We start from the raw sequence: 21,772 nt of genomic DNA on the forward strand, positions 1-21,772 counted from the left end.
AGCGTGCGAGGGGGTAGGGGGGCTGCGGGGCGCGGTGCAGGATGCGCAGGGCTCCGCTGTAATAGTACCACCATTACTGACCTGCCCTCGGCGGCACGGCGGGCTGCGAGCGTGCGAGCGGGTAGGGGGGCTGCGGGGCGCGGTGCAGGATGCGCAGGGCTCCGCTGTAATAGTACCACCATTACTGACCTGCCCTCGGCGGCACGGCGGGCTGCGAGCGTGCGAGGGGGTAGGGGGGCTGCGGGGCGCGGTGCAGGATGCGCAGGGCTCCGCTGTAATAGTACCACCATTACTGACCTGCCCTCGGCGGCACGGCGGGCTGCGAGCGTGCGAGGGGGTAGGGGGGCTGCGGGGCGCGGTGCAGGATGCGCAGGGCTCCGCTGTAATAGTACCACCATTACTGACCTGCCCTCGGCGGCACGGCGGGCTGCGAGCGTGCGAGGGGGTAGGGGGGCTGCGGGGCGCGGTGCAGGATGCGCAGGGCTCCGCTGTAATAGTACCACCATTACTGACCTGCCCTCGGCGGCACGGCGGGCTGCGAGCGTGCGAGGGGGTAGGGGGGCTGCGGGGCGCGGTGCAGGATGCGCAGGGCTCCGCTGTAATAGTACCACCATTACTGACCTGCCCTCGGCGGCACGGCGGGCTGCGAGCGTGCGAGGGGGTAGGGGGGCTGCGGGGCGCGGTGCAGGATGCGCAGGGCTCCGCTGTAATAGTACCACCATTACTGACCTGCCCTCGGCGGCACGGCGGGCTGCGAGCGTGCGAGGGGGTAGGGGGGCTGCGGGGCGCGGTGCAGGATGCGCAGGGCTCCGCTGTAATAGTACCACCATTACTGACCTGCCCTCGGCGGCACGGCGGGCTGCGAGCGTGCGAGGGGGTAGGGGGGCTGCGGGGCGCGGTGCAGGATGCGCAGGGCTCCGCTGTAATAGTACCACCATTACTGACCTGCCCTCGGCGGCACGGCGGGCTGCGAGCGTGCGAGGGGGTAGGGGGGCTGCGGGGCGCGGTGCAGGATGCGCAGGGCTCCGCTGTAATAGTACCACCATTACTGACCTGCCCTCGGCGGCACGGCGGGCTGCGAGCGTGCGAGGGGGTAGGGGGGCTGCGGGGCGCGGTGCAGGATGCGCAGGGCTCCGCTGTAATAGTACCACCATTACTGACCTGCCCTCGGCGGCACGGCGGGCTGCGAGCGTGCGAGGGGGTAGGGGGGCTGCGGGGCGCGGTGCAGGATGCGCAGGGCTCCGCTGGGGCCGCGCGCCGACATGTGCCGCGGCCGCACCGCCCAGCCGCACCACCAAACTACTTCTACGCCCGAAGTCCAGGCTTCTTCCAGTTGGCATTGAAACTGAAACAAAAAAAGCATGTCGTACCCTGAATCAGACCCCAAAAGAAAACAATCGCGTCAACGCTTTCCCGCACATACTATTGCTCCTACTCATGTTGTTGCCCGAGCTGACCGTCAAGTCAAACAGAATAGTAACAGAAGTCGAGGGACCTGCAACGTTAGCAGCGGCAGCGGGCAGAAAGTAAGTGTTTATGCTTTTCTTTTAGTGACACCTCGTATGAGGGTCAGCCGCATTCGAGGGAAGCCAGTACTGTCAATCTGGTTTAATTTGGCAGACATTCAGATGTACTCTATGAGTAACCACAATTGAAATGAAACAGTAAAGACGCAGTCCCTTCCTGGCACAGGTATGAGTAAAATGTACAAACGCTTCCTACCATTCACCAATGATTTTATGTCAACACACTGGCACCGCAGGGGCATGAGTGGAATGTAGGCCCCCGCATAGCGATAAAATTACCGCGCGTAGCGACTCGGTCTGTGAAGACGTGCCGCGTCCGAAGCATTGCAAGGTACGTCTATACGAACCGAGCTGCTGCGCGCGATAAATTTCTTGCTAGTAGATACTCACTGTTGATAGCCAATACGTAATCCTTATCACAAAGACATAAGGCTCACCGCACCGATGGCGAGTTAAGTGTGTTGCTATTATTACCCCCACAAAAAATAAATATACCATGGAAGACGCAAATGCATCTACTTCGCGTGTCCGAACCCCGACCAAGCGTCGAGGTTGACCGTCGCTCTTTACAGTCCACGCGCGTCAGTTGTTGCAGCCGGACGTCCGTGCGTCGTTGCATGATAATTAACTGCAACTGCCCAAAAACTGCTAGCACCCAAAGGCAAGAACATATTTCCTATCGCAGATAGTTAATTTTAAAATTATATTATGCGTAAATTTTGTATTAAAAAAGTCGGCACGCTTGGTGTCAATACAAATCGTGGTATTTGCTTCATCTAGCGTATATATTAAATCTGTGATTACCTCCATAGGCAGTGCGGTGTAGTAACCCTCATGAGCGGCCCACTCCCAGCGCACGCCGCGCCCGCCCGCCGACGTGACGCTGTAGCACGCGCGCCGCACGCGGCATGTGGCCTCCGTGCCGCCTTCACCTTCTACAACAAAATAATGCCTTTAATCTTCTCCTCTGGGCACTCTTCTCTAAATTTATTAAACAATTTGCGGTCAGTACATACTGGTACAATCGATCACCTTAATGGTTATTCCCACTAGGTACCACCAAGTTGTTACCAGTGTTAACAACTGGGAATTTTTTTGGGAAAAAGAAACCTTTTATTACTTACTATTGTTTCTAATCAACTCAGTATCTATCAAAGCAAACAGTATTGGCTATACGGAATATTATGCGAAAATCTGCGCAGAGGGCGCCACTACCACAATCTGAGGGTCTATCGCGATCTCGAAAATCAAAATCTCTGTCATATCTGAGCAATAAAGAGGCAGATAGCGAAATTTCGGATTCGCGTTTCCCGGTAGATACTCTGTAAACAAACCGCCTTGATGCATCAATGTCATATTTTATTATCTCTGAAAACTTGTCAAAAAACTGTTAAAGGCACAGTATGTATAAGTTACTCTATGGTTTACTAAACGGGCTAGTGATACCCTCTGGTGGCAGGACATTGCAGTAATATTGTTTGAGTCAGGAAAGGTCAGTTGAACATTATGTGGGGATTAATTTATTTGTCCTACTTTCTGATCAATTACTTAGGCTGATAGTGTATAACACAACAGGCTTGTAATAGATCCATTTAATTTTATTATTTTAAGATAAAAATGCTATTCAATTATATTATTAACATATATAGTAATAAGGGTGTTAAATTTAGAAACAAATAATATAAAAAATACAAGGCCTTAGAACTATCTTTCTCCTTACATGAATTTTGTTCTCTTTGTACATTATTATTTGTACGTATTTTTATTTTTATTTTATTTATTTAAAAAAAAGTTACTATAAAAAAAAAAAAGTTTTTTTTATGCAACAGGCCGGGTCAAAGTTATATCTGAGTGACTTCTGCTAGAAAATATAGAATGACAGTTCTATTTCTTAATTAGCCATATTTGTCCAATCCAACTGTGATTTTAGTAAAAATTCAGATTAATTGAGTAGTAGTTTGGTCAATTATTGTCATTTTAGTATTTGGGATATAAAAACAGTTTAAATAAAATAAGTTATAATATTCACTAGTATCATCGTCCTCAAAGTAGACCCCAGATGCGTTGGGACGACGACATTAAGAAGACTGCGGGGAAACAGTGGCTCCAAGTAGCACAGAACCGCGACGAATGGCGCAAAATGAAGGAGGCCCACACCCAAAGGGTAGAAAAAGGCTAAAGAGAGAGAGAGAGAGAGAGAGATTCACTAGTATATGTACATTTAATAAGTTCCACTACATAAAGGTGGAAGAGTTCGCATTTTAGCGATAAGAGTACCTGTTTCTTTCTGTATTATTTTCTTTTATTGAGGTGTGCAGTAGAGTATTTGCATTGTATTATCTGAACAAAATAAATATCATATACAAAGCAAAAAATGACTAAGGCCTCCAGTGCCCGGGGCGCGAATTGAACCAGCATCCTCCGTTTATGCAACAGATGCCTCAACCGCTCGGCCACCCGGGCGGGTTGTATTAGCTGTTGTAGTAAGTACTCACCACTAGCATCAGAGCTCTGTGTAAGTGTCCTCAAGTTGACATAATGCCCCTTGAGCTCCGGGTCTGCATCGGCCAGCACCACTCGGGTCAGCTTCTTGGCATGTGCCCGTTCTAATGTCCGTGCCACACTCGGTGTGTGTGGGATCCACTGGTCCTCGCACTGCCATTCCCACACCACCACACAGTGCACGGAAGACATTGTTAGCTTGGCATGTCCTGAAAATAAAATAGGAATAAGCTTACTTTTTTATTGGTAACATTTAAACTAGCTACTGGTTTTTATATCCTACCAAAACTTGGTAAATGAGTTGAGACTGAGGGTTTCTAAAGAAAGGAAGAGGAAGGGGAATGATTAACATAAAAATATTTAGATTTATCAACTAGTCACACTGGTTACCTATTTAATAATTGGGAGTAACATTTTATGATTAAATATCAAGTTTTCTCATTTACAGAAGTTGGGTGACTACTGCTATAGTTATTGGCCACTCTTAACAAATCAGAAAGATACAAGCCCATTGAAATCTTAATGTTAAGAGTGGCCACTTACTATGTAGTGGCCATTGGCATAGCAGTCAGCAGTCACCCTATGCATGTTAGACAGAAACTTGGATAGGAATAGAAATAGATCCCATAAACTTTAAGCTAAAGACGGTTACACTAAGTAAGCAAGGTAAATTATGTAGTCAGAAACTGGTATGACAAGCCGCCAAACGAGTCTTGTTTCTTATTTGACGAGATCATCTTCGCACCATTTTACCCACTTGCCAATTCCCTTAGTACCTCAAAAGCCTTCTCAAGTTAATTCAAACAGCCAAAACGACTAGTAAAACACCCAGATTGATTCACTTGTACGATTTCCTGACTAACGACACACCTACACCACAAGTTCACTAGGTTTAAGAATGTTTACAAAACACGATAAGTTAAGTCAATACTCACTAGTCTTGTGTAAATACTCGATTCTTTGGTTAAACACTGGCTCTAGAGGGCTCGATTACTAATGCATCACATTTTTTAATAACAAATTCAACTAGTACACGCTACTGGTTACAACCAGCGTATGTATTGTAAACAACACAGATCGACAGCATCTTCACAGTCACAAAACACCGACATCACTATTTAGAAGTTATTACAAAACGAACTTTATCAATTATCATTGTTTAAAGCTTAATATTTGAGTGTAAAATGACAATTCTTTCAATAAAATAATTGAACTTACAACCAGTATATTGAAGTTACTAAAGTAACTTTAGTAACTCTTGTGCTCTATGCTTACAACGAAACACTTTTTTCAATAAACAAAATTGTTTTCTCTGTTCATGTTCATTCCTGCCTGTGAATTTGTTTGTATAGTTTGTCAAAGGACTGTCTCATTTCAAACATAGGCAGTGAGAATCATACTATCTTTGTCTTACACTAGTACTAGCACCCAAAAGAAAAGGATGAGTATAGTTTTTTTCATTCTTATTTATTGATAAGATTTGCTTGACCAACTATAATACGAGTAGTGTTCATTGGTGGTTTTTAGTTTTTTTTTATACTGAAATCATAGAGAAAATTCAAAAATATCAAAATAAAAGCCGTAACGTGAGCGAGAAAGTGATATCTCTTTCTCGCTCTTACTTATGAGTGCGTCGCACAATGACCTTGGTGCGGTGCGATGGTGTGTTATGAAAAGTGAAGTGACATATAGCCGAGTTTATCAGTAGAAAAAGGCGCGAATTTCAAATTTTCTATGGGATGGACGATAACCCTTAGCGCCTACATTTTTAGGGTTTTTTAAATTTGCCGCTCTTCGCTACGGAAATTGCTTGACAGAGTATAGGTAGTTTTTTAAATTAAATTTTACATTTAATTTCAGTGTTGGCAACACGGCCACGGCCAATACCGGCAACACTGAACAACGCCATTTTCTCAAATTCCAGAAATTCCTGTCAATGAACTGATCCGGTCCGCCGCTCGGTTTATATTCTTGCAGAATTTTTAAAAAAATATTTAAGATATCAACGATTCTGTACTTGATTTCTTCTTATCCATTCACCGTCTGTTAGTGCTGTTCAAATCCGAGATGTCCTACAACAAATGTAAGTTTATTTTGTTGAAAAAGAATGCGTCATGGCACTCATGGCTACTTTCTAAGAAACCATTTGCCGATTGGCATTTGCTAACTAAAACTAAATTATTCGTTTCGTGGCAATTGACTGTAACAAACAATGCCAATTTTGTTTAGTTATTACTTTTAGCATAGTAATTGGTTTTTTGTTACCGGCCGCTATTGCCCGGCTTTGTATCGATTTTCTCTGGTAGCTGCAGCAAAAATGGCGGCCCATTATCCTTAAACTAAGCCATTGTAATGATTTGCCACCAGATAACACGCGCACTTCCGGCCGTTTCAACACCCCGGGTCAGTTCGTGCCTGCTGGAGAGGTAATTATCGTAAACTACGAGATATTCTTGGAAACAATAATGTATAATAACCTCATTCATAAAATAACTATTAATAAACTGCTGTATGTATGTATATGCTAACGACAGCATCTGTTGCCAGCGCAAAGTGGAGCCTCCAAAGCCCTGGTACTGGCCTCACAAAGTCAACAGCCACTCTCTGACTGAGCTCCAACCTTGAGCATCTGTCTGCCATCATTGTGTGAGATGAGAACTAACACTCTTTAATTTCTCGCAATGATGCCCCCACCAATGGCACACCAAGGGTTTACCGAGTCACTAGGCCTGTGGTGAGACACTTAAGATGTAGGCGGGGGCCTCTCCGAGGGTGGCTAGGGGTTGAGAATGCATTATGATCACGAGACAAAATCTCGTGCACATACAGGGTTCTCTAGACTTAAGTAGACAAGCTAACCCAGATTCCTAGCATCTTGATAGCCCCCTGAAATTGTAGTTGACAACTTTGATTGAAAACATCAACAGATGAGTTGAATTTTCAATATTAAATGCAAAAAAACTGCTGCAATTTCATTGGGTAAGAGACATGATAGGAATATGGAAGGTTTGGGCGATGCAAGTTCACCCTTTGGTATGATTGTGGATGTATGAAATTTCACATTATTCTTACCTTCCTCGCTCCTTTTTAAAGGTGAAATGACATCTTTATCATCCCCTTTGCCAATTTTCATTTCATAACTTGATGAGACAAATGCTGTAAAGGGTTCGAAACGTCGAGATGATTTATAAATTCAATATATGCGATAATCCATTTTCATAGTTTTATTTCATGAGTAACTATCGCAGTAACCGAAGACAATATTAACTTTACAACACATTATTTGTTTAAAATTAGTATGTTACGTAGTGTGTCTGGCACTAAGTATGGTAAGAGTGAAATGTACATTAAACTGAACATAATTAGTAGCTCTAAATGTAATGAAACTAATAAAGCTAGTAATGCTAGTATTAGAAAGAGCAGCAGCTTGCAAAAACTTAGTAATTTGTTCATGAAAATATTTATAACGAGTTGAACCATGAAAATAATAGTAACTAACTCAATAGAAAGCAATTTGTAATATAATGTGATAATTTCATTAAATACATGTCAATAGATGTCAAATTACTCTTTGTTAATATCAAAGAGACCCCCACACTAGCGTCTCCCGAGCATGGTCTAGTCAACTCTATTGGCTGCTGCTCGACGCAACGTTGGCGCAACTGCGCAGCGATATTTACCATAGCGCTGACTAGACGCCGACGCTTAAAAAACGCTAGTGTGGGGGGTCTCACAGTGGCATATAAGGGCTGGACATCAAACATTTATTCAGCAATTACCCCACAGGGGCACTTTAACATGTCAATTTTTACAAGCAATACAAAACCAAAATTTACAAAAAACAATTACAAATATGGAATCAATAAAATATTAGATACTTTGTCAGAGATGTATCCAGTCTAAATGTCGAATTACACAAAAAAAAGAAAACTAATAAAAAATATACAAACAACAGGCAATTACTAAAATTATTTAGAGATGTAAAAGTCTCTAGGTGTCAGAGATAAAATATGTATAATTAATTAAAAAAAAGATCATCAAATTATCCTTAGAGGTGTAAAAGGTCTCCAAGAATTGTTATGTAAGTAATTAATTGGAGATTAGTTACTGTACCTGACAGTCATACATGTGTGCAGCATGTGTGTATGTGTGTGTGAATGTGTGAGGGTGGACGGCATCGCCTGACGGCTGTGTGTGCCAGCTGGCGGGAGGCGCGGCGCCGGGCGGCGGAGCCCAGCGGCAGCAGCACAACAACCCCAATCTCGCTGTCGGAGTAAGTAGCTTTTTTTTTACCATTAGCTATGACATCCACCAAAAGGTAGGATGATTCATGTCAAATATTGTCATAGTACAATAAAATATTTTTCCTGTAATATTTATGTTAATGTTGTTATTATGTAAAAATTTCATAATTTTTCGTCGGTAAACTTCGGAGAAAAGGGGGAATCGTATATATTTTTTTCACATTTTCCTTCATAACTCCATTTTTTTTACTACGAAAAAAAAAATGGTTTGTAATGTTCAATTTGAGCTCTTTCAAACGATATCCCACTTGACCTGGTAACTAGAGTTTGAAATTTTGCCCCCTCTTTAAATTGGGTATTTTACATAATTAATAAAAATAATTTTAAAAAATACACTTCCAAGATGTCTGGGTTAGCATTGTTCATAACTATTTCAAATTTCAAACCGATAGCTTAAATAGTTCTCGAGATATTTAGCAATGTGACAGACAGACATACAGAGCTTCACCATGTTTGTACCTTTTTGTTACGAAACCCTAAAAAATATACCTAAGTAAACATTTCAGAAGAAAGGCCAACCATAGTAGAAATCAACTGTTTGAGGAATCTCATTGAGTCATAAAAGTTAATTTGATTGGTTTATGTACTAGAAGATAATTTTTTAATGAGTATAACTCGTTATACTTGTTCATTCAATAAGACGTCCAAAGCGACGCATGCGGCGGTGTGCCGACCCCTGACCTACCTAAATACCGACGTACTACGTACCGATTTTGTACATCACAATTCGGTTGCCAAAAATATAATTTTAACAATTTTGAGGATTTACTCTAGATTGTTAATTAGATGTTCGCACTTCTTGCCCGCAATGGCGTCAGTAAGCAAGGGCAAAAGTGATTATTCTGCCTTGGCCAATGTTTGGTCTAACATATTCATGTGTGGTGTGCAGCAACCCTTCAAGCAGACGTTCACGCCGGCGCCGCAGCCGCCGCTGCCGCCGCAGCCGCCCCGACAAGTTCAACAGCAGAACTTGCAGAATGTCCCGATTCAGGTCCGTACTTGCAGCAACACTCTTATCTTAACTGACCATCAGTGGACCACTGAGATGGGGAATTACTACAAAATCTGCTAATGCTATTGGTTGATTCGACTTGAACGAGATGACGCTCCGCTTCGAGCCTCCACTCAGGCCTTACACTAAACCTAGGGCCACGAAACGCATGCTCCTGACGCCCTGTGCGTGGCCGAGGCTTACGTCTTGCAATAATTCTTAGATATTATCAGTTAACAGTGTGGGCAAATCCAATGGGTTAAAACCGTCTTTCAAGCACAAACTGACTTTGCTGTACTTATTGCCAATTTATACACCTATAAATATGTTACGATTAAAGTAAAGTCATCATGTTATAAACGCAGAACTCGGACGTGGAGATGAAGACTGAACCAGGGACTGAGGAAAACAATGAGGGCGGCAACGGCGGGGGTAGCGGCCGCCCCCACTGGATGAAGAACAAGTTGGGAGGAGGTAAGGATTTTTTGACATCCGCGGACGCGGATGCCGATTTTGCGGATGTCGAGATTAGGCACATAAAAACGTCAAATATTACACTTTAGTATTTTTTATTAAAAAAAAAACGAAACTTATTATTTGAACAAGAATATAGGTGCCCCACAATCGCGTTACTATACTAAAGTCCAAATAAAACAAACTTTTCACTTCTTGTCGCTGTCCGTCATAGGCTAAAGTGCTCGATCGACGAATCATAAAAACGAAACGAGATTCCTATTGGCTAATGACGAAATTACCTAGCACTTACGCCGCCGCTATGACGATCCCACATCCGCATTAAGCTCCGCATCGATTTTATGCGGATGCGGATGCGGATGTTGAAAATAATGCGGAAGTTCCGCGGTTGCGGATGCCGATGCGAATATTCGCAACATCCCTGGTTTATATACACAACCGTGTAGGCACCATAAAAGGCTCTGCTCCACTGGTGCGTTGCATCGCGTCGCGTCATCGCAACGCATTTAATCATAACATATTTTGTTTATTTACCTTTATTTCGACGCGCGAAACGTTTTAACCGTGGCAGTTGGAAGGCGACCGATGTACTCAATGAAATGTTAACGATTGTTTGTTTGTGTTGAACAGTGAAGAAGGTGTCGAACAAGGAGCGCCGTCGCCGCCAGAACGAGACTCTGCGCAAGCTGCTCACGCCCAAGAACGCGCTCATGGTGCTCAACGAGATGATGCCCAACGAGCAACTCGCCACGGTAATATATTGTACATTTATTTAACTCTTATTCACCACCATAGAGTAACTTATACTAGAGCGGTACTGTCATAGTAAATTTTGTAACCCCAGTAAATTCACTGCCATCTGTCGACACACTTTAAAATTAAAAATGAAGATTTATAAAAATACGATAGAATGTATTTAAATATAGATAAATGTTTTTTTTTATTTGCATTAATTATTTTTATGATTTTGACCCATATTCTTTCACTGATATGCGTTAAAATTGTTAAATAACAAACGAAACCGTCAACGCCATCTATACGACTGTAGGCCAAAACTAGTAGCGCCCTCTGAACGAGAATCAAATTTTCTTGATTTTCGAGGCACGTTTTTTCCTTAGACTGTATCCATCTATTACGGAGTTATATCTATCTTTGTTCACCACCAATCACCTGGATGCAAACCCTAAAAAACGATATGAAGGAAAGCAGTACAACAGAGGAGACAACCCACGATCGTGCGATGTGGCGCAGGATTACTAGGACGCCAATGACGGATATATCTAGGATACAATAAAGTAGAAGTTAGAAGGGAGCTGGGGCTAGCTTCATATATATTTAAGTTGGTGCGGGGCAAGTTGTGCAACCCTGGAGTCCTGGCAGAGGTGCGTTTGAACGTACCAGATCGGTATGTGTGGCGGCGGCCGAGCCTGCTGCACGCTGGCCGAGCCGCTCGCTCGCACGCAACTCCTTCGCCAGGCGTCCTGCACCGCGCGCATACAGGACCCTTAATAGAGTAGCGATCGAGTTTGATTTGTTCTCTTGTTCTCTGAACGAATTCACAAGGGCTACGCTTTACGTATTGTGCTACTGTAATCTGTAAGCTAATGTATTGTACCTATTTTTTGTGTCAATTTCCATACTGTCGAATTAGGATTTCCTGTAATTGATGGTTGTGTGTATGTAAATAAATAATAATAATATCGGCACCGCAGGTCCAACGCCAAAGACGGATTAATCGGTCAAAGACCACAGAGCAACATAGACCTACGTGCATGTGCATAAAGTTCAATTTCAGTTTTGACATTTCGGTGACGTGGCGTCCGAGTGACAGCTTTTGTGTTCGACACGGCGTCGAAAAGGTTAAAGAAGAGTTGATATTTTACTTTAAGGAATGACGAGTTTCCAAATAAGGTTTGGGGATTTGGTCGATAAATCACTCTGTACCTGGAAACGCAGAACATTTCGTCGAATTTCTAAAGTTAATTATTACAGAACTGCCTATTTTATGAAGCTCATTATCTATATAGGTTTCTAAGTAGGTTAGTAAGTGCTGTACGATTGACTGATAGAAATCTGAAGTATGCTAATTTCTTTCTGGATTTTTTCGCTATGCTTGTAACATTGAGGTGAACTGCTATTTTTTGTCATTAGCAATTCAAAGTGGAAGCTGCGGGCAACCAATTCTACAAGCCGGCCAACCAGCAGAGCTTCTGCGCGGACCTTACGCTTGATGGCAATGTCTACAAGGGATATGGTCAGTAATGCATTGTTTCATGAATTTTTAAGCTGTTTGGGCATAACATTTTGTTTTTAATAAGGAAAGCTATTTTGTATCAAAATTTCAAGACCAACATCCATCGGTCGTCACAATAGATCACTCATTGGTCGGAGTGACACTCAAAGGCCCATAACAACCCAATAATAATAATCACTCAATGGGGTTGGCAACTGTCAAAGGTTTGCAGAGTGGCGCCATCATAGCTTGCCCCTTTTTCTATGAGATTTGGCTTAAAGGGCTGGCATCCGGGGCATTAAAAAAACCAAAAAAATTACACATTTCTAGGGATTGACAGGGCGAGCTATGCTGGCGCCATCTGCTAAATATTTCGACCGGCCAACCCAATTGTTTTGTAACTAAATGTGTATACTGTGTACAGGTGAGAACAAGTTGTCTGCGCGTAACGCGGCCGCCGAGAAGGCCATCCGGGATCTCATTATCAAGCGCATGTCCAAGGTGTTTGCCAACGATGCCACCAATGCCGCCAATGCCGCCAATGCTGCCAATGCTGGTAACTATACAAGAAAATTTTTATAATGTTATTTATTACGTGCTACGGAGCAAACCATTTTTATCATCATTAATTTCATTTAATGTAAATTCCTGATTTATACCTAAACTTGACATTAATAGCGCCAATAACCCTATGGCAAATTCCCGCAGCGTGGAATACTTCTATTTGAAATTAAAATAATTTATTATTTATTTATTATTTATTTACATACACATAACCATCAATTACAGGAAATCCTAATTCGACAGTATGGAAATTGACACAAAAAATAAGTACAATACATTAGCTTACAGATTACAGTAGCACAATACGTAAAGCGTAGCCCTTGTGAATTCGTTCAGAGAACAAGAGAACAAATCAAACTCGATCGCTACTCTATTAAGGGTCCTGTATGCGCGCGGTGCAGGACGCCTGGCGAAGGAGTTGCGTGCGAGCGAGCGGCTCGGCCAGCAGGCTCGTTTATTGGAGACATTGGAGAACTCTCACCTATATGATCTGTCTGTATGACCTACCAATAGAGCGATTTTTGAGGAAGGTTTAGGTATATAATTTATTAAGGTTTACCCGTGCGAAGCCGGGGTGGGTCGCTGTTTTATTATAGTCTGTATCTTTAGGTATTTAAAAGAATGTAAACATACCACAATTAGGTATTTTATTGGGCAAGAAAAATCTTCAAGTCAATTAATTTAACTCAAAATGCCAAAACTTGTAGAAGTTTTACTATGATATATTCAGCCGTTCGCGCGCTCCAGTACTTGCGCAGTACTTTTTGGGATCAGAGCCTATAAATCGTGTGTTTTCTGTTAAGGATCTAGGCGTGGTCTTCGATACTCGTCTCACATTCCACGAGCACATAGTGTCACTTGCGACCGACTGCTATCGAAGACTGGGCTTTGTAATCCGTAACTTGCGTAACTTTAACGATCCACTGGCTATTAAGCTAGTTTATAACGCCTTGGTGAGAAGCAAGTTAGAGGCTTCGTCGATCGCATGGTTACCGTATGAATCAACTTACGCGTTACTGCTGGAGAAAGTGCAAAAAGCTTTCCTAAGGTTTTTGTACAAGAAGATTTATGGGTACTACCCGTTCCTGTATCCAACCAAGTATCTCTTGGGAACCCTTGGATACAATTCATTAGAAGTCAGACGGACCTTTAGTTTGCTATCTACTGCGTGTCGAACACTGCGCGGAGAGTCAGATTGTCCGGAACTTGTGAGCCGCCTCGTGCGACTGTTTGTTCCAGATGTCTCCAGAATAAATCTCAGGCCGCGGAGACGCGTTCTTTTAGCTGTGCCGGCTGCGCGAACTGTGTCGCGAAGAAACTCGCCACTGCCGCGCGCTCTCTCTCTACTTAATGCGCTCTTGGCGTCAGCACCGGAATGCGATTTGATTGCATGGCGATGGGTGGCTGTGAGAAACGAATGCTTGAGGTTCTGTGAGGTGATGGACGCTAGGCCCTCGAGTGTAACGTAATGTTTGTTATCCGTGTGTGAAATGTAATGTAATACTTAATGTAATGATTCTATGTTGTTATGTGTTAGTTTCATGACGTATTGGTTTACTGTAAAGTCGTGTAAACGTATTTATAAAATAATAATAAATAATAATAATAATATTACTTACTCAATGTAACAACGAAGCTGCTGTAATCGTACTATTTTGTTAATAGGAATATATCAGAATGATTGGATTAATCAATAGTAATTTAGTTTTGTAATATACACTGTTATTTCGCCCTAGGAAAGAACCTAAAACGAGATCTGACATTCATTTAAAAATGAAATAGGTTAAAGCAAAATGCTGAGATGTTTTTTTTTTTTTTGTTTTTTTTTTAAATGATGGATTGACTGTTATAACCAAATTGATTCTTAATAAACTAGCATTTAACGATCAAAAAAAATGATGAGGAACAGATCCAGGCAGTTTTTTATTTGGTTGGTTAACTGATAAATGTTTCAGGTACCCAAAAATGTAAAAACATATTTATTAGGGTTCCGTACCCAAAGGGTAATAACGGGACCCTATTACTAAGACTCCGCTGTCCGTCTGTCCGTCTTTCTTTCTTTTAGAATAATATAAATATTTAAATGGGGCTCCCATACGACAAACGTGATTTTTTGCTGTTTTTTTTTTCCGTAATGGTACGGAACCCTTCGTGCGTGAGTCCGACTCGCACTTGGCCGGTTTTTTTTTAACTACTTAAAGATGCAGACTATAGTTTTAAGTCTGACTTTACTATAGGTACAGATAATGCTGATTCTGCAGAGGGTGACAACGCGAACGGTGACACCGAGGAGACTCTGCCCATGATCCAGCTGGCATCGTTCGCTCTTCACAAACTGTTCTCCGAGTGGGAGTATGAGGGGGTTAAGGTGCCGCAGCTGAAGCCTACTGGCCAGCAGGGTAACAGCGTGAGTAGATATTTTATGGAATTTTTATATCAAAAAGGATATAATAAGATAGAGCATAGAGCGGTCCTGTCATAGTAAATTTTGTAACCGCTGTAAATTCACTGCCATCTATCGACATACTTTAAAACTAAAAAGAAGATTTATAAAAATACTTTAAAATGTATTTAAATATGGATAATTGATTTTTTTATTTGCATTAATTATTTTTATATGATTTTGACCCATGTTCTTTCACTGATATGCCTTAAAATTATAAATAACAAACGAAACTGTCAACGCCCTCTATACGAGAGTAGGCCAAAACTAGTGGCGCCGAATCGAGAATCAAATTTTCGTGATTTTCGAGGCACGTTTTTTCCTTAGACTGTATCCATCTATTACGGAGTTATATCTATCTTTGTTTATATGAAAATTTTTGCTATTTGGAAAGCTAAAATGATCATTATTTTTGGTATTTGACACTAAAAACTTTGGAAGACTCGTGTATAATTTTATTTAAAATATGAGAATGTGCATGGCCGCGCGCGCATGACTTGACGTCTTTGGCGGTCAACGTTAACCGGTCCTCCATACAAAAGTAGTTACGTTCTCATTTTAAAACGACTAGCTAGATTGCTTCGAAACTTTTTACTAAATACGATAAGGTATATCAAAGATAGATATAACTCCGTAATAGATAGATACAGTCTAAGGAAAAAACGTGCCTCGAAAATCAAGAAAATTTGATTCTCGTTCAGAGGGCGCTACTAGTTTTGGCCTACAGTCGTATAGATGGCGTTGACGGTTTCGTTTGTTATTTAACAATTTTAACGCATATCAGTGAAAGAACATGGGTCAAAATCATAAAAATAATTAATGCAAATAAAAAAAATCATTTATCTATATTTAAATACATTCTATCGTATTTTTATAAATCTTCATTTTTAGTTTTAAAGTGTGTCTACAGATGGCAGTGTATTTACTGGGGTTACAAAATTTACTATGACAGTACCGCTCTAGTATAAGTTACTCTATGGGTATATCTAGGTCTGTAATTAGTTTGTTGTCCATAGGCTACGGTGACTGCTTACCATCAGGCGGGCCGTATGCTTGTTGGCCACCGATGTGGTATAATAAAAAATGAAGCTTCAGATACCATAGTAAAAAAATTACAGCGAATTCATACAAAACTTGTTTTTGCTCTATTTCGTTTGTTTTATATACTAGAGCCATATAAACTAATTTCAGACCTAGATTATTATATACTAATTTAAACTAACACGATTTTCACTCATAATTTAAAACTAGTACGGGTCTGTCATGGTATTGCTGCGAAACTGCTTGGAGGGAAGCTACTTTTTTATCTCCAGATTGATGGGAGTTGATATGGGTAGCCCTGTGGCACCGGTTCTTTAAAAGAGCGGTATTTAGGTTTGTAAACAAACTATATAGGCTTATTTTGACGACCGGTCTGGCCTAGTGGGTAGTGACCCTGCCTGTGAAGCCGATGGTCCTGGGTTCGAATCCCGGTAAGGGCATTTATTTGTGTGACAAGCACAGATATTTGTTCCTGAGTCTTGGGTGTTTTCTATGTATTTATGTATTTGTATATTATATATATCATTGTCTAAGTACCCACAACACAAGCCTTCTTGAGCTTACTGTGGAACTTAGTCAATCTGTGTAAGAATGTCCTATAATATTTATTTATTTATTTATTTTGACCTGAAATAAATATCTTTATTGATTGAAAAGGTTGAAAACGCGCATATAAACCCGTGCTGGAGCTACGGCGGGCGCTGTATTATTTGCCATTGATGTGGCATACTACAATACAAACCGAAATCGGATTAAATTAACTATCCGAAAAATCTAGAAAACGACTTCCATGGCAAGATTAGAAATCTATCGTTAAACCAAGATTTTTGGTTATTAATTTCTCTCAATATATTTGTCCTCGCAGACATCTGAATCTATGGAGGTCATCGCCCCCCCTCCACCTAAGCCGAAGCCGCCAATGAAGCGCAAGGAGCTGCCCCCCAACGCTGCAACACTGCACCCCTGCATGCTGCTCACCTACATGCGGCCCGGACTCGAGTACCGCGAGCTGGCTATCAGTGGCGACAAGCCGCAGACCATGATGTTCACTATGGGCGTAGATGTAGATGGCGCCACGTACATCGGTAAAGGTGAGTACGATTGAAAACAGTGGCTGATAATAGATAGGTTATATTGCAATTGAAAACGCTTTATGCGTTTCTTTAGTAATTTATTTTCTGGCGATAAGTCGTTAAATGACTCGGGGGTATGATGACGTCATATGTTCGTAAACGTCAGCTGCCGCTCCGTCGGTAGGTTGATTTTTGTTTTGTGTTAGACTAGTTTTGACGATACGATTCTCTTAACTCCCGGCCCGAGTAAAACTTAAATCATGAAAATCCGCTTTGTCATATTAAAATATTAGAATGCGTCAGTTCATTTCCTGCAATATTTTCGGACCGAAACCACCTTCAAACTATTAAGAAAACAGTGTACTCTCTCATCTTAAAGGCCGGCAACGCGCTTACGACCCCTTCGGTGTTGCGGGTGTCCGTGGGCGACGGTAATCGCTTATTTATCAGGCGATACGTCTACTCGTTCGTCTCCTACGTTATAAAGTCTCGTCACCAAGTTTAGCGCGAGAATAGTAGATTTTAGACTCTATTGACGAATGCCGTCGCATGCTTTATGTCTAATATACAGAGAATTGTAAGCCACACGATTAATAAAATTATCTGCCTCCTATGTTATAAATACAAGGTGGCTAAAAAATTAGTGTATTCCCGTTGCTAGGGAGGTTATGGGATTATACTGAGCAACTTTTATTAAGGTACCAACCTCGAAATCGTAAAAAAAAATTGCGCTGTTTCATACCTTTTTACCATTTTCTATGGGAGGGTAATTTTTTTTTTCTATTTCGTGTTCGGTCCCATAGTAAAAGTTGCTCAGTATAATTCCAAAACCTCCCTGGCAACGGGAATGCACTTATTTTTTAGCCACCCTGTATACAGTTTTGCCCTATGGGAAGCATAACCCCTCGGGCGGCAAGCTACCTCGAATGGGACGCTCTCTGACAACCGCGCGTGCGGCGGGCCGCCATTTTTAATATGGAAAACACGCCCCCTGGCGGCTGCGCGCCGCACGGCGCAAAAATTTAAAATATTGTTTTGCCGCTCGAGGGGCTATGGAGTTGAGTGCATGTTGACAGTGTGCATGTTGTTTCAGCGTCCAACAAGAAGGAAGCCCGCCGCGCGGCCGCGCGCGCCGCCTGCGCCGCGCTCTTCAGCGTCACCTTCCCCGACCCCCCCGCACCCGCACCCGCACCCGCCACCACCACCACCACCCCCGCCCCGCCCATGCAGCAGTAGGCTACACCACCACACCACCCCACCCCACCCCACCCCACCCCCTCGAGGGCCGCTAACATTCTAACGATCCACTTACGAAATGGACTTCCGGTTCGAACGCCATCTTGATAGTAGCCTCGTGATTAATTCCTTTGTTTTTTGCTCATTAATATTGTTTAAGGTGTAATATCGATAGCTTTATTATACAATAATCTAATGTGGTAGTGTGCAGTGAATGGAGAATTAATCTCAAAGCGTGTTTAACCACCATTTTGGAGTCAACGGCCGGTAGTCCACGTGCTTCTCGTAAAATCCAGCTATCGGTTTTACGAGACAAATACAACAACCACCGAACAGCGTTGTGCTCTAAGAGCATTTATTTTGGTCCTACCCTTTTACGTGACATTGGCTACGGGCAACACCGCCCTCAAGTCCATCAAGAAAAGAATCACTTACGAAATATTCCTTTGAAAAGAGCACACGTTTGTGAGTAACGTTCACAATATATGCGTATTGCGTTATTGTTTCCGTTTATGCCGCAGAGTATTAAACCTCGTAAGAACATAGAGTACTAAAAAAAATTGAAATAATTCATAGAAGTCTGTATAATTTGAATAAATAGTCCCTGTAGTCTGGAGCGGCGACGTTGCCATCGTACTTGAAACAAAAACGCATCTTCTACAAGAATTACGGTTCGGAATCGAATGACCGGAAAGGAATGTCAAATGCTTAGGGTTAAATAAAATGTGAGCAACTATTTTGTAAATTGGATCATTTTTACGCCCGACCCGTGAAGCCCACATATATTTTTAAATTAATTATCTCTGTATATCTGTGTATAGAAAAACTTAGTTACATTTAGTAATTATGAATATTAATATTCATATTCACACCTAATGACCCAGAGTATGAATCTCGTGAGTTTTCATTAGTTGTTAACAAGATTTTTCAACTATCATATATCTAATTTAAATCATTTTACGGTTTAGACTCACTTAAAAAAGGAAAGGAAACCTAGGCTCGCCGAAACATGTCGCGCGAGTGACTAAAACAAGTGAGTCTAAACCGTAAAATGATTTAATGTTAGTATGTCTCACAACAGTTTAAATTCGATTATCCAATTTAAATATTAAATTGCACGGTACACAGTACTATATGTAGCATAATAACGCGAGAGAGGATTTAAAGAAAATATAATTTAAAATGTGATGAAAAAAGTGAATGAGTATATTGAGTATTCAGTATTCGTGTTCTACAATCGATGTCTTTAAATTAAATATACAGAATAGGGATAAATTAACATTTTCGTAGCGCTACGCTCGTAGCCGATCCCAGCGTTTTCCCGCTTTGTAGAGCAAAGCGATTACGAACAGAGAAGTTCCCATCACTCAATGTGTTTAGTAAATCCTTTTATCAAACTATGTTTTAAAATGGCATGAGACCTCTATATTTTATATTTAAATGACTTTAAATTATTGATGATCAGTTTTATGTATTATTTTTTTAACCTGATTAGACCAAATATATATTAATCAACTAATTTTAAAAAAAATTAATTATCTGTGGACTTCAATTGATTTTGATATAGCTATAAGTAGTTATTAAGAGTATTGGTTAAGGTAGACATAGTGAGTCTACGTGAAACCGTTAGAAAGCTATTTTAGACTAGCTAGTTCATCTTCCCGAATGTAGCTGTATACTTATTATAACACATTGTGGGCAAATGACGCGTATTTCTTAACCTTTTCATAACCATTTGACATAAAATGTCACTATACAACTTTAAGCCTTACTCAAAAGAATTAAAAGTTGAAACTTGCGACTTAGCATGCTTGGTTTTGAAAGGGTTAAAACTTGTAATGAGTACATGAAAATAAATTAATGTATTCAAAACCTTGTTTCACTTTGCACCCACTTACTATCTGTACCCCACGGATTTATAGTATTTTTCAAACTGCAAGGGTAGGATACTGATAGATTTCAATGGGGTTGGCCTGTCGAAATAATTAGCAGATGGCGCCAGCATAGCTTGCCGTTGGCTTGCCGTGTCAATGCTTAGAATTGTGTCAAATTTTTGTTTTTTTAATGCCCTTTAAGCCAAATATAATAGAAAAAGGGGCAAGCTATGATGGCGCCATCTCTGCAAATCTTTGACAGTTACCAACCCCATTCAAAAAAAAATTTTGCGACATTGGCATTTTTCCTACAGTCTGGCAAAAAAGAGTAGAAATTAAAAAGTAGCAACACTGTAGTGTCGTCTCTTTCAAATCAATCTAAAGCTCGCTCCAGACTACGCAGCGCGAAGCCGGGAACGCGAGTGTGGAGTCGATTTCGCTGATTAGCGATCTAGGCTCCACACTCGCGTTCGCGGCTTCGCGCCGCGATTCACGCACGAGTATGGAGGGCCCTTAAGAAAAACTGGACGACACTAAAGTGTTGCCACTTTTTAATTTCTACTCTTTTTTGCCAGATTGTGAAGATGAGGATTGTACACATAGGTACACATAAATTCTTGATGACCGACAGTAATTCCTTTCCGGCAATAAAAAGTAGAAATTGTATAGAAAGTAAGGAACTAAAATATTGTATGTCGGAGAACCAAATTTTATTTCTCAAAACATTTGCCAAGATTGATATCACATTTACTTGCTGGCGAAAACCAACGTAATTTTACACAACACATGAGTTGTGGTGTGTTTAAAGCCGCATTTACATTTTCACCTCAGCAGCTCGAACAAGCCTACTTTCGTCACTCCCTTGAGTGAGGAAAGTGCGACTTTCCACACTCCAGGGAGTGAAACAATGTAGCTTTTTAATTTAGTAGACCGATAGTGGGACCATATTTTTGACCTTAAAGTTATGATAATTCTAAAGAAGGAAAAGTGATGCTTATATGGCAGGGGACATGTTTTTAAGTATATTTGTAATTTAAGACGAAAAGTTAGAACGAGCGTTAGGTATAAATTAGGTATTTATATATTTTGATTGATGCTTTTTGAATATTGAATTAAAGTGCAAAGTTTAAGCTTCATCGTTTAAATTATGTATGACTCTTTAAACTGTTACATTTTTAGAAAAAAATTTAACGTGCTTCTTTGTCAAACTAAAATTAGCTTATTATTTTGTCGATATTGAATTAAAGTTTTAAAAATCCACAATAATATCTCTAAATTCTTAAGTTAATAGACAAAGCCGAAAAATTAGAAAAATAGGATTGCTGCTTAAATTTTAATATGCGTTTTTTGTTCCTGTAAGGTCCAATATTGAATTAAAGTCTATAAAGATAAGTTTCATACTATAAAATAATATATGCAACCATATTATGAAAAGTAAGAAATTTCTGTGTGTAGCTTCCATTGTTATAGCCAAATCTATTTAAAAAGGCGCGAAATTCATACATACGCCG

The 21,772-nt window shown here is 41.1% G+C and overlaps 1 protein-coding gene across 4 annotated transcripts; it reads left to right on the forward strand.

The window, feature by feature from the left end:
* Positions 1–5,956: 5,956 nt before the first annotated feature.
* Positions 5,957–20,252, forward strand: LOC134746282 (double-stranded RNA-specific editase 1). Of its 4 annotated transcripts, none has more exons than XM_063680634.1 (11): positions 5,957–6,111; positions 6,396–6,454; positions 8,230–8,301; positions 9,222–9,323; positions 9,689–9,797; positions 10,428–10,549; positions 11,949–12,051; positions 12,455–12,586; positions 14,838–15,001; positions 16,944–17,169; positions 18,245–20,248. In XM_063680634.1, exons 1-11 carry the CDS (start codon positions 6,096–6,098, stop codon positions 18,385–18,387), a joined length of 1,248 nt encoding a protein of 415 aa, XP_063536704.1. In that variant the 5' UTR covers positions 5,957–6,095; the 3' UTR covers positions 18,388–20,248. The 4 variants fall into 4 exon arrangements, with proteins under 4 accessions (XP_063536704.1, XP_063536705.1, XP_063536703.1 ...); XM_063680635.1 differs by having other exon boundaries at positions 14,856–15,001; XM_063680633.1 differs by having other exon boundaries at positions 14,832–15,001; positions 18,245–20,247.
* The last annotated feature ends 1,520 nt before the right edge of the window (positions 20,253–21,772 follow it).

Source organism: Cydia strobilella, chromosome 12 (genome assembly GCF_947568885.1).
Source record: "Cydia strobilella chromosome 12, ilCydStro3.1, whole genome shotgun sequence".
NCBI classification, from domain to species: domain Eukaryota; kingdom Metazoa; phylum Arthropoda; class Insecta; order Lepidoptera; family Tortricidae; genus Cydia; species Cydia strobilella.

Bases quoted from the DNA above. Each gene is read 5' to 3' on its own strand.
- LOC134746282 (XM_063680633.1), top strand. The intron at 12,052-12,454 runs GTCAGTAATGCA...TACTGTGTACAG, and splicing joins CAATGTCTACAAGGGATATG to GTGAGAACAAGTTGTCTGCG. The intron at 17,170-18,244 runs GTGAGTACGATT...ATGTTGTTTCAG, and splicing joins CGCCACGTACATCGGTAAAG to CGTCCAACAAGAAGGAAGCC.